The sequence below is a fragment of the Pipistrellus hanaki genome (assembly GCF_964339955.1).
Source record: "Pipistrellus hanaki genome assembly, chromosome: 4".
Taxonomy (NCBI): domain Eukaryota; kingdom Metazoa; phylum Chordata; class Mammalia; order Chiroptera; family Vespertilionidae; genus Pipistrellus; species Pipistrellus hanaki.
Genome location: NC_140506.1, coordinates 88,668,142 through 88,681,260, shown reverse-complemented (window position 1 = coordinate 88,681,260; position 13,119 = coordinate 88,668,142). Strand labels below are relative to the sequence as shown.

The window sequence follows — 13,119 nt, the reverse complement described above, 5'->3', positions numbered from 1 at the left end:
ACCCTGGTTCATGGGTCCAGGAAAAAGCCCAGGGCTTAGCCGCCGCCCACCTCCCTCCACGGCTGGGCAGTAGTGTTTAGGCGCAGACAAGGTAATCAGTCCCAGTTGGGTTACCAAGAAACGTTTTATTCTGCTTGCAGTAGCCTTTTGTTAATTGCACAAAATCATTTGTTTTTGCCATTTTAAACATTATCACACAATCCTATTCTGAAAAACATGTTCATGAAAAAAAAAAAGCAAAAATAAAAATTCACAACCTTAATTACCAGATTTGTCATTTAAAGAAAAAAGGAGGGGGCGGAGGAGGGGCTTTCTTACAAGCTTTTCCACAAGTGTCACATTTTTTCCTTAAAAGGGAAGGATTTCAAAACAAAGGTGAAATAGCTTAAACAAATATTCATAAAAAGGAACTTTACAGAATTGTCAACAATATTAAGACAACATTGACTAACAGTTTCATTACAGCATCTTCCCTACTCCCACCCTCCCTCCCCCAGTGTCCAGCTAGGACTATAACAGGCTTTGTGTTCAGAGAGAAAATAATTCAAAATCCCAGTGAAATCAACTGTCAAAACCCACAGGCATCTTCCCTGCCCTCTCCTGTCTTCTGAGAGCCCATAACTTGGGTTCTGTGGGAAAGGGCCAAGGTTGTGAGAGGAAGGGACCCACACCAGTGTGGCCACCTCATTTTATATATATAATTATATATTCACTATAAATGCTGACCTTCTGCAAAGTGTGACTTTGAAAAATCCAACCAATGCAGAGGGAGACATTGACAACCTTCAGATGACTTCTCCTTGTTCTTTGTCACATTCTTACACCCTCTGGTCCCCTATCCAAGGAGATATACTAGGTCCTCAAGGATGTCTTGGATCCACCTCTGAGGGTCAGTCTGTTCAGGTTCAGTCAAGCCCATTCTCCTTTTCCCTCCCGACAGACCTCAGGACCCTGGAAGTACCAAAGACCACCAAGTTGCTGGCTGAAGACACTCATTCTGTTCAAGAGCTGAGCCTAAGAAATGGTCATCGTTGGTCAGGCTGGGTCTGGGCTAAAGGGACAGAGACAGGAAGAAATTCTACTTCCATGGGAGGAAAAGGGGAAAGAGAGGAGAATGCAGAGAGGTGGGCATGCAGAGGACTTGTACAGGGGCAAGTGGGACCACTGTGAGGGCACCTGGGTCAGATTGGCTCTGTGGCATAAAGCCCATCCCCCTCACTCTTCACTGGTGGCCTTCAGGATCCCCTTCCCAAGGGCTGGAATGCAAATCTAAATACTAAAACAGCCTGCTGAGGAGTGAGATCCCCCTACACCAAAGAAAGGAAGTCTGATCCTAGCCCAGGGCTCTGTAGTGATGGCGACTTCTAGGACAGGTGCTGAAGAGCAGTGAGGAGATAGGCTTCCGTGAGACTCAACCTACAGGCTGACTGCTGCTCTCCTGGAAAGCCAGAGCCTTGTCTTCACTTGACTTTGCCAATCTCTCTTCATTTCACAAAGGCATTTCTGGAGAGTTGGTTGCACGCTGGTACTTAAACATGACAATCCCCATCAGCTGGTCACCTGAGGTTGGGAGGGTCCACAGGATCCTCCTCCTTTTAGTCTGTACTAGTTCATCTTGGCCCAGAGCCTCTCTCTGCAAGGGATCCAGTTGGGAATGTGAATGTGACCACAGCTTCTTCGCTCTGAAGGAAGCAGGAAGGCTTCCAATTCTCATTGCCGATTCTAGTTCCTCGACTGGAAGGGGTATGAGATAAGACAAGCTTGGAAGAAGGGGGAAAAAGCCAGGCAGCAGTTTCCGGGCAGCTTCTATCCTGGAGTAAGAGCCAGTGTGGGTGTTATGTGGGTGTATGTGTATGTCTGTGTGTGTGTATGTATGCGTATGTGAACACACAGCCACCTGGTTCAGGGGCCAGTGCCCAGCTCAAGAGCTTTGCTACAGGCCAATCCTGCTGACACCTCCCCGCTTCCCAGGACTTTCAGGGGAGGAGTAGTGCTGTGCTGATGGCAAGTCTCAAAGTCTGTATAAAAGGAGATGGAGAAAGGTGGACTGGTCCAGAGTGAAGTCCCAGGACCCCAACTCCATGTGAGGAAGAGGGGGTCAGAGGGAGGGAGTGGGGGCTTAGTGTATGTAGGCCCGGTACACGGCAGACATGTCGTTATCAGACTGGTCCAGTGCCTTGGCTCTTTTGTACACCTGGAAAAAAATGAGATGAGCTTAGTCTCTGACCATATAGCTGACTTAAAGACATGGATTTGCTTCCTGGAGGTGGTTCTAGATGTGGTTAGGTAGGTAGGTTCTGGAGTCCAGGCTGTCTGGGTGTGACCCCCGGCTCCTTTGATGACTGACCTGACCTTGGATAAAGTGCCTCAGCCACTGCTTTCTGATACCATGGAGGAGGTAATAGGGTTACGGGGAGGATTAAATGGAGTGAGGGATGTATAATGTTCAGAGTGTGGGCACAAAGGGAGGGCTCAGTGTTGTTAGCAATTATAACCATGTCTCTTTCTGCTGATGACTCTCCAAGGACTTCCCATGTTATTCTCTGGGCTACTGTTCTTGCCCTTTCCTCTGGCTCCTTCCCAGAGGCCTTCCCTGACTACCTCACCTAAAGCAGCAGCTGCACCACTTTACCCTGGTCACTTCTATCCCCTTACTTGGTTCTATTTTATTCATATTTCTGACCATCTGAAATTCTCATTTGTTTAAATATGTATGTGCTTATTTTGTTTCTCTTTCCATTAAAATGTACACCAATCTGTCCCCAGAGCCTAGTATGTTGCTTGGCAATTAACAATTGCCTTGGTGATACAAGATGAATATAAAGAAGTATGAAATAATTAAAAAGCCATTGTTCAACAACAGTGGTATGACATGCAGTTGGAGACAAACTTCCTCTCTTACATGGCTGGGTACATTTTTTAAAAATTATTTTTTTACTCGTTTTATTATTTAAAAAATATTTTTATTGATTTCAGAGAGGAAAAGAGAGGGAGAAAGATAGAAACATCAACGATTCTCTCCATCATTGATATTTCTATCTCTTTCTCCCTGAAACCAATAAAAATATATTAAAACAAACAAACCAACAAACAAACTCCATTTGGAGTTACCATAATTGTCCATTATAGCTCAGGTGAAGTTGTCAGCTCAGAATGAAGGCTAAAGACCTTTTCAGATAAAAGAAAACCACTTGCTGCCAGCAGACCTGCATTACAATAAATGCTAAAGGAAGTTTTCCCAGCTGAAAGAATATAACTCCAGAGAGAAATTCAATTCTTCAGAAAAGAATGGAGAGCACTGGAAATTGTAATTAGAAAAATTATTAAATTATTTTTCTCTTTATTTCTTTAAAATACGTATGACTAATTAAAACAAAACATTTCAACATTATCTTACAGGTTTAAAAAAAAAAGCAGATGAAACACATAGGATCTGTTTCCTCTGAGCTCCAGCACTGGGGCAGTGGCATGGAGGAATCCACGGACATATGGGGAGGAACTGGATTTCTGGCATTGGAGCAAGTTCTCAGGGGCGGCTTTCTCCCAGACAGGAGTGCTCGCAGGGGTCATTCTTCCTATGCTGAGACCTCCTCTGTCACAGAGCTGACTGGCAGCCAATGAGAGATTCCATCAGCCAGGCTAACAGTGTTCACTCCACAGTGCTGATTCCCTGAGACCCTGTCCTATCCAATTTGCAGCCCAACCCAAGCTGTTGGTAGCAGTTTTTCTATATGACTGTCCTGTCCTGGTTCAGGCTTCAGATTTTCATAAAATCTCTCAAAAAAGCATCAGCTGGCATCAGCATGCTCTATACCTTATCAATAAGAGGTCCAAGGATCTTACTGAGAACTTCAAGGGACTAGCAGTAGCCTGCCTAGCTTCACAGATTGGTGTGGCCTAGGTACTTCCAAGTCCAGCACAAGTAGCTACCATCTGCAGATTGCTCTGTAGCTTCTCCCAGGTTATCCCAGGTGGTGACCAACTGCACCTTTCAGGAGACCTCGGAGCCAGTGTACCCAGTGGTCAGCTTCAGACCATACCATATTATAACTCTACACATCCACAAGTGACATACTCAAGTAGTAGACTCAATAAGCACCAAAGCCCCACTGAAGCAAGTCCTGCTCTATAGGAGTATCTCCTGCACAGCAGCAGCTAGTCCTCACAGCCAATTGGCCTGAAGGCCAATTTCTCCCAGTGACAACAACAACAATCAAGGCTTAATTACAACAAGACTGAACACAGCCTACACTGGGCGCACCTAGTGCCCAGCTCAGGTGACTGGGGAGGTGAGCCACTGGGCCTTATAGGACACCTACTACACAAGGCCTCTACAAATTCCAGCAGCTCTATCTAATATATAGAAACAAATACAGGAAAGCAGCCAAAATGTGGACACAAAGAAGTTTGTCACAAATGAAAGTACATAAGAAATCTCCATAAAAAGAACTAAATGAAATGGAAGCAAACAAACTATTAGATATAGAGTTCAAAACAATGGTTATAAAAAAAAAACACAAAAAAAACCAAACAAACAAAAAACACAATGGTTATAAGGATGCTCAAGGATCTTACTGAGAACTTCAAGGGAATTGAGACTTTCAAGGATCATAGTGAAAACAAAGACATGAAAAAGGACCAGACAGAAATTAAGCATACACTAACTAAAATAAATAATAATTTATAGGGATTCAACAGTAGAGTAGAAGATTCCAAGAATCAAATCGATTTGGAATATAAGGAGGCAAAAAACACCCAACCAGAAGAGCAAAAAGAAAAGTAATTCCAAAAATGTGAAGATAGTATAAGGACAACTTCAAGCATATCAACATTTGCATTATAGAGGTGCCAAAAGGAGGAAAGAGAGAGAGCAAGATATTGAAAACCTATTTGAAGAAATAATGACAGAAAACTTCCCCTACCTGGTGAAAGAAATAGACTTACAAGTCTAGGAAGCACAGTTCCAAAATGAGAGGAACCCAAAGAGACCCAAACCAAGACACATTATAATAAAAATGCCAAAGGTTAAAGACAAAGAGAGAATCTTAAAAGCAGCAAGAGAAAAGCAGTTAGTTACATCCAAGGGAGTGTCCATATGATTGTCAATTGATTTCTCAATAGAACCTTTGCAGGCCAGAAGGCAGTGGCAAGAAATAGTCAAAGTGATGAATAGAAAGGACCTACAAACAAGATTGATCTACCCAGCAAAGCTCTTATTTAGAACTGAAAGTCAGATAAAGATCTTCACAGAAAAGCAAAAGCAAAAGGAGTTCACCACCACTAAACTAGCATTACATGAAATGTTGAAGGGTTTTCCACAGTAAGAAGAAAAAAAGGTAAAAAATGCTAACAATAAAATGACAATAAATACATTATCTATCAACAATTTAAACTAAAAAACAAAATAAACGAACAAGGAGTCTAATTAACAAAATAAACTGATGAAATAGAAACAGAGGCATGGGAACATGGAGCAGACTGACAAATCTCAGAGGGAAGGAAGGTGGCGAGTGCAGGAAGAGATTAACCTACAAACTTATATGTATATATGCATTTCCTATGGACGCAGGCAATAGAGTGGTGAAGGCCTGGGTGGGGCAGAAACCAGATGGAAAGAACAAAAAAGGGGACATTTGTAATACTCTCAACAATAAAGATGAAAACAAACAAACAAACAAATAATTAAATATAAATACAGGGGGAAAAAACAATTAAAGAAAGATTTAACACATAGGACATCTGTAACTTAAAGCAGGAGTTCTCAGCCTGGGGGATTTTGGTAATGCCTGGATATATTTTCTATGGATGGGGTGCTGCTAATATCTAGTGAGTAGAGGACAGAGATGCTGTTAACATCCTATAATGCACAGGACAGTTCCTATAACAAAATATCAATAGTACCCTCATTGAGAAATCCTGTCTTAAAGGGTGAGGGACAGAGAGGTAAATCAATCTGTTTTTGGTAAATATTAACTCTAAGTAGGCTGTGAATGTAAGTGCATACTGCAAGTCCTAGAGCAAAGATAGAAGAAAAATTATGCCTCAATAAAAAGCCAATAGATATTTAAAATGAAATTCTAAAAATATATTCAAATAACACAAAAGAAGGCAATGCAGGCCTGGCCAATGTGGCTTGTAGTTAGAGTATATATATATATATATACCTGAGTTACAGGTTTGATGCCCAGCCCTAGTCAGGGTTCATGCAGGAAGCAAACAAATTGATGTGTCTCTATCATATTGATGTTTCTCTCTTTCTCTTCCCCTCTCCCAAAATAAAGGCAAGAAAGGAGGAACAAACAAAAGCCAGAAGGGAGAAACAGCAATCAAATGTTTGGTAGCTTTGAATTTAACCATACAACAGACTTCAAGACAAATTAAATGTTAAAGGACTATTTAACTTTAAGATTCAATCAGTAGGGAGCTTAAAGTCACTATCCAAACAAATGGTCAGAAAGTACTATACTCCATTGAGAAATTAACTAATAGGTCTATTTCCAAGCTAATAAAGAATGTGAAGGCAAGTCAGAAATCACCTTATGGAGGGACTGGTTTGGCTCAATGGATAGAGCATCGGCTTGGGGACTGAAGGATCCCGGATTCGATTCCGGTCAAGGGCATGTACCTTGGTTGTGGGCATATCCCCAGTAGGGGGTGTGCAAGAGGCAGCTGATCGATGACTCTCTCTCATCGATGTTTCTAACTCTATCTCTCTCCCTTCCTCTCTGTACAAAATCAATAAAATATATTAAAAAAAGAAAAGAAAAAAAGAAATCACCTTATGGAGAAGTATTGCCAACACAAACCACACACAGAACCCTTTCAGTTAAAGTTAGCTTATCAATAAAAATTTGATAAAATACATGTGGAATCTACTGCCAAGAGAGAACCCACAGGTGAAACAAACAGGAAAAACATGAAATTGTACTGCAACTTAAAAGAGTGAAATAGCCCTAGCCAGTTTGGCTCAGTGGATAGAGTGCCAGCCTTCAGACTGAAGGGTCATGGGTTTGATTCTGGTCAAGGATATGTACCTCGGTTGCAGGTTCAATCCCCAACCCATCAGGCGAGTGAGGAGGCAACCAATTGATGTCTCTCTCTCACATTGATGTCTCTGTTTCTCCCTCTCCTTTCCACTTGCACTTAAAATCCATGGAAAAATATCCTTGGGTGAGGATTAACAAAACAAACAAAAAAGAGTGAAATAATTATTTTTAGATATTCAGGCAAGGAAGAACAGAAGATATAGAATTTAGGGACAGAAGACTATAAATTATGAAAAGACAGGTCTGAAAAGAGCAGTAAGCTATTTTTTTTTTTTTTTTTTTTTTTTGCTAGAATAAGCCACTCGAGACCTGTAAGTATTTAATTTGAATGAAAATGTGTATCATTTATAACATTTGAAGCTATAGCTTCTACAATAAATAACCGGGAATGGAACCCACCACCTTTCAGCTGTTTTTTTAAAAATATATTTTTATTGATTTCAGTTAGGAAGGGAGAGGGAGAAAGATAGAAACATCAATGATGAGAGATAATCACTGATTGCCTGCCTTCTGCATGCCCCCTACTGGGGATTGAGCAAGCAACCGGGCATGTGCCCTTGACCAGAATCAAACCTGGGACCCTTCAGTCCAAAGGCCGATGCTCTATCCACTGAGCCAAACCAGCTAGGGCCAGCTGTTTTTTAAGATTATATTTTTATCAAGTTGAAATAAGAAAGTTGAACTTCTAAACAACTGTTTTCAATAAGTGCATGTGTTGGTGCTTAATAAATGTCATTCAAAAAATGTTAATGATTAAACACTCCAATTAATAGGCAGATATTGTCAGGATGTATAAAAATATAAGCTCTAATTACAGACTGTCTACAAAAGATACAATTTAAAGGCACAGACTGAAAGTAAATGGATGGAAAAAGACATACCATGAAAACAGTAAGAATGAGAGGCTGAAGTAGTGATATTAGATAATAGATTTCAAGACAAAGATTGAGAGACATTTCATAATAATAATGATAGGGTAAATTCACGAGGAAAACATAATAAACAAAAGTTTCAAAGGCATTAAGCAAAATGGACAGAATTAAACAGACAATCCCATGATCATCGTGGGGAGATTTTACTCTCTCTCTCTACGACCGAAAGAAGCAGAAGCAGCATCAGTAAAGATTTGAAAAACATTAACAACCATCTTGACCTAACTGATATCTGTGGAACACAGCACCCAGCAACTGCAGAACAGTCCTCTTTTTTTTTTTTTTTTTTTTTTTAAATGTATTTTATTGATTTTTTACAGAGAGGAAGGGTGAAGGATAGAGAGTTAGAAACATTGATGAGAGAGAAACATTGATCAGCTGCCTCCTGCACACCTCCTATTGGGGATGTGTCTGCAACCAAGGTATTTGCTCTTGACTAGAAATCTAACCTGGGACCCTTCAGTCTGCAGGCCGACGCTCTATCCACTGAGCCAAACCAGTCAGGATCAGAACAGTCTTATTAAGTGCACATGGAACACCCAGCAACAACTATTAGGCTAGAAAACAAGTCTGAATAAATTTAATGAGCTAAATATCATACAAGGCATAGTCTTTGGCCACAAAATTGATCCATTACAAATCAATAACTACTAGACAACTAAGAAAACCCTAAATACTTGATAAAATTTAAAGTAATCCACAGGTTGCCAAAACTGGTTTGGCTCAGTGGATAGAGCGTTGGCCTGCAGACTCAAGGGACCCAGGTTCGATTCTGGTCAAGGGCATGTACCTTGGTTGTGGGCACATCCCCATTGGGGGGTGTGCAAGAGGCAGCTGATTGATGATTTTCTCTCATCGATGTTTCTAACTCTCTATCCCTCTCTCTTCCTCTCTGTAAAAAAATCAATAAAATATATTTAAAGATAAATAAAGTAATTCACAGGTCAAAGAAGTAATCACAAGAGAAGTACACTCAGCTCAGAAGGAAGTGTCTAGTTTTTAAATGATCCTTTTAGAAAAGGCAGGTCTAAGATCAATGACCTAACATTTCACCCTGAGAGATTAGACCAGATAGCAAAGAAAAGCAAAAGTAAGTAGAAGGGAAGAATAACAAGAAAAACAAAGGGAAGGCTGCTGGGTCTTGAGCCACTGGCTCTTTTAGGTAGTTACCTCATTGGCTGCAGCTGCCATAGGAGTTGGATGGTTGACGGCATCACCCAGCGCAATGGCTAAGCGAAGGTCCTTCTGAATGTATTTCAGGTAGAAATCAGGTTTAAAGTTTCCTTGCAGAATATCTGAGGAGAGAAAGTCATGTATCAGAAGAACTAATAGGACCCTAAATAAGAAAATACCTGCCAAATATCAGCAGGGTTCAACATGTAGCATTTCTTGCCCCCCTTAAACACCCAAGAGACAAGGTTCCAGCCTGTACACCCAAAACCCATCTACCTCTCTGGACGCTCACTACCTGGAAATACAGAAAGGGTGCATCTATTATACCTAATGAGCCCCTGAAGAAGAAACTGTTGTGACAGTGGCCTTCCTTACCCAGTCCCTCAGCTCTAGGAAAAAAAAAAAAAAAAAAAAAAAAAAAAAAAAGGCAAGAAGAGAGGCCAATGACAACTTACTTTGGCACTTCTGGTCCAGAAAGATGCTGGCCAATTGTCCTTGATTGAGAATATCCAAGAATGTCTGCTGGGACTGGCCTGTCACTTGGGCCAGGGTCAACCCCTCAGCGATAGTTGCCATAAAGCTTCCCTGGACCATGTTCACAATCAGCATCATTTTGGCTGCATTGCCAACCTCACCTGCTCAGGGCAAAGAATCATGGTCACTTTCCAAGAATCTGACAGGCAGGGACTTTCAATCCCCCTCATCCCTGCTCAGACCCACCTCTACACCCAGGGAAGGCCCCATTCACCTGCCCCTGACAGAACTGGCTCTGACCCTTCTGGTTCTTCCTCCTTCAAATGTGCAAATCAAAGGAAACCTTCCCACGGGGGCCCCAGGCTGAGAGGCCATGCGGGATTGACGTTGTCATCAGTGCAGTCCAGGGGGAATGTGGCCCAACACGTGGGCAGATATGTTACCTAGAAAGAAGGAGGTCTTCCCCATCGCCTGGAAGCAGCTGCTGCAGTCTTCATATAAGCCCCTGTCTCCGGCTGCTAAGATCACCAACATCCCATCATTAGACAGCTGCTGGTTCCCTGAGACTGGGGCTTCCAGAAAGCGGCCCCCCCTGGACACAATCACCTGGAAAGGAAAGTCATAGCTTCTAGAGACCTTACCTCTCCCACGGTCTCAGGTAGGGAGTAAAGAGGGTCCTTGAGTGGAAGTACTAAGCCCTCCACATGGAAGCCCCAAAGCCGACATCTGTGCAAAGGTGCTGGACTAATGCTGGGGAAGGGTCAGCAGATATCTTCCAACAGATGCCTGACTCACATGTGGTAAACAGAGAGGGCTCTCCTCATAAGTTCCCATTTACTCTGAACTTCTTATAAAGACCAAAGATTATAACCAAACATGGCTGTGCCAACTGCTTGGTTGTCCACACCTCCTATAGACACCGCCCTTCCCGGGCTTCACTCTTAGAACACACACGAGCCAGAAGTCACCACTCCCTCATTTGGGCCCAGCAGCTCAGAAGGAGAATACTTAGCAAATAGATGCTTAAACCAAAAAGGCTGTGCTGACAGCTTGGATTGCTTCTCACTGTGAGGCTGTCAACTATGGGATCTGATGCCCATCTCAGTTAGGGGGCACCTCTCCTCTTGTGGCCACTTAGATTAACTGTGACTTTGAAGGTAGAGAATGAAGACAGGCTACTGGCCTCATTTCTTCTCTCCTCTCTGGCTTTGGTTGCATAACCAAGTTATCCACACTTGGGCATGGTCAGCTTAGGTCTTGGGATCCAACCAAAAGGATGCTGTAGGGCCAGCCCGAACAAGGCTGTTACCTGGGCCAGCTCGGTAACTGTGTCAGCATCCACTGTTGACATGTCCACGTAGCACTTTCCGGGACGGATCCCTTGCAGTACACCACTGGGGCCCAGCACCAGCTGTGGGGACACAAGGGAGAAGCAATAGCCCAGGCCCCCAGCCAGATAACCAGGAACCCCTTAGACCCAAATTCAGAATTCACTTGCTTTTTTGGTTCATTTTCTGATAAGGAGCTAATAAATATTAAGGCAGAAAAGGGAAAAGCAAGTAAATAAGCAAGGGAAAGAAAAGTATTTCTGGTATCCCATTTATCTTTAAAAATAGTTATTTCTATTAAAAACTTCCCATTTAAAAGATGGAATCTCAGTGTTTCAGTTTTGGGGCTTCTTTGGATTTACTTTGATTAGACAGGCTAGTCACCAGTTTAAAAAGATGACTACTGCCCTTGAACTTTTAAAACATATAAATACAGTGATAGCCAAATATAGGAACTTGGCACATAGACCAAAAGCACATACAATCCCAAAGCTTCCAGCTCAATAACAATTACACAGACCATTTCAGCAGACCTCAGGGATCCTAGCCATTTGCAGTCTTTGTTCTGAATTAAAGAAAGTCTGTATTCAACTTATGCAAACACCCTTCACAATGGGAGAAGGCCCCAAGATGGGAAATTCAACCCCCCACATGCAGACACTCACTCCGTATGCAGGGGAGAAGGGGAGGAGGCCAGCCAGCTTTCCTGGCCACAATCTGAGACGCTGAGGGGAGGGAGGGGATCCTTACATCCTTGGCCGCCTTTGGATCCGACACACAGGCAAAGGTGATGTCACAAGTTGAAACAACTTCAGCGGGGGTTCTTCCTAGGCGGGCCCCCTCCTGGATGAACAAATCACACTGCAAAAGTCACAGATCCTAACGTGAGCTGCAGGCATTGCACAACAAACACGACAGCCAGGCCAGAGATACGGTGCCCAGTCCTCCAGGCTGGCCTCCCAAGGCAGGAGACTGAAGCTGAGGCTGAGAGCCCGGACACCAGCGCTGGTGGTCTGACTTCTGGGGGAAGTGGATGGGACTTCTTCAGGACTGTTTTGTGTTTTCGCATACTTGGTGCCTAGACTGGTGTTTTACTTCACAGTAAGTATAAAACAAGTGTCTGCTGAAGGATTCCTGTATGAAAACAGGATGTAAACCGTGCCTGTTTCCAGCCCTGCATTTTCAGCACTGTGCTAGGGAAGCAGGGCTGGGGGTGGGAGGCTGCCTGCCATCCCTTTCTATGACGTTTCTTGGGGTCTAAAAACACTATTTTAGTGCATTACCCTTTTCCAAAGGTATTTAAAAATTGAGTAACTACTATTTTGTATTCAATGTTTATTAATTTGTAAGGCTTATATTTATCCATAGTCTCATTATTATCACTTACAATGAATGGCTGTAAAATATGCCATCAAGAGACATATCTGGATTTACCTAATGGCTCCACTGCAGTTTGATATTTGGACTGCTTTTAATTATAAATGACTCAACAAATATCTTTATGTTTCCAATTTAGACTTCTAAGAATAAAACAGGCTCAAATGGTTTTTATGCTCTTAATAAATGTAGACAAATGGTTTTTCAATAGGGCTGAGAATATATAATGATCTCCAACAAGATCTTAAATCACCAGCACTGAGTACATCATTTAAAAACAAGAAACAAGCATCCATAAATATATTAAAATTTTATCCTACTTGATTTAAATAGCTAAAAATAGTAACTTTTTTTACGTGATATATTTTGATTACTCCTGATAATTAGCTACTTCTTTAATAAAATTCTTTATTGTTGAAAGTATTACATCTATAATCTTTTTTCTTCCCTTGACTTCCTCCAAACCCCCCCACCTCTCAGGCCTTCAGCACCTGATTGTCTGTGTTCATGGATTATGCACATATGCATACAAGGTATGTGAGCTACTTCTTTTATATATTGTTGAATGTAAGCTACTTTTTATCTTAAGAGTTATCAAACTATGTGTTTCATAAAATCAACATATTACCCTTCCTATCATATTTGCTATAAGCACTTTTAGTTGGTGTACCTTTCACTTTTATTTTTTATTGTGGGAGTATCTATTGATATGTTAATATTTAGTTGTCTTTCCTTAAAAAAAAAAAGGTTTTTATTGCTTTTGAGGGGGGGGGGGGCAGGGGAAGAGAC

At 41.9% G+C, this 13,119-nt stretch overlaps 1 protein-coding gene across 6 annotated transcripts in view; it reads right to left on the bottom strand.

Moving 5' to 3' along the window:
* Nucleotides 1-105: 105 nt before the first annotated feature.
* The window catches only part of GLYR1 (glyoxylate reductase 1 homolog), a 46,240-nt gene continuing 33,226 nt past the window's right edge, over nucleotides 106-13,119 (bottom strand). For 2 of the 6 annotated variants that reach the window (XM_084882337.1, XM_084882341.1), the window contains 6 exons: nucleotides 11,704-11,814; nucleotides 10,935-11,036; nucleotides 10,069-10,231; nucleotides 9,607-9,786; nucleotides 9,149-9,273; nucleotides 106-2,194 (listed from right to left, as the gene is read on the bottom strand). In XM_084882337.1, coding sequence (XP_084738463.1) covers nucleotides 2,120-2,194; nucleotides 9,149-9,273; nucleotides 9,607-9,786; nucleotides 10,069-10,231; nucleotides 10,935-11,036; nucleotides 11,704-11,814 — 756 coding nt within the window. In that variant the 3' untranslated portion in view covers nucleotides 106-2,119. The remainder of the gene's footprint in view (nucleotides 2,195-9,148; nucleotides 9,274-9,606; nucleotides 9,787-10,068; nucleotides 10,232-10,934; nucleotides 11,037-11,703; nucleotides 11,815-13,119) is intronic. The other 4 variants (XM_084882339.1, XM_084882342.1, XM_084882338.1 and 1 more) reach the window with 3 other exon arrangements.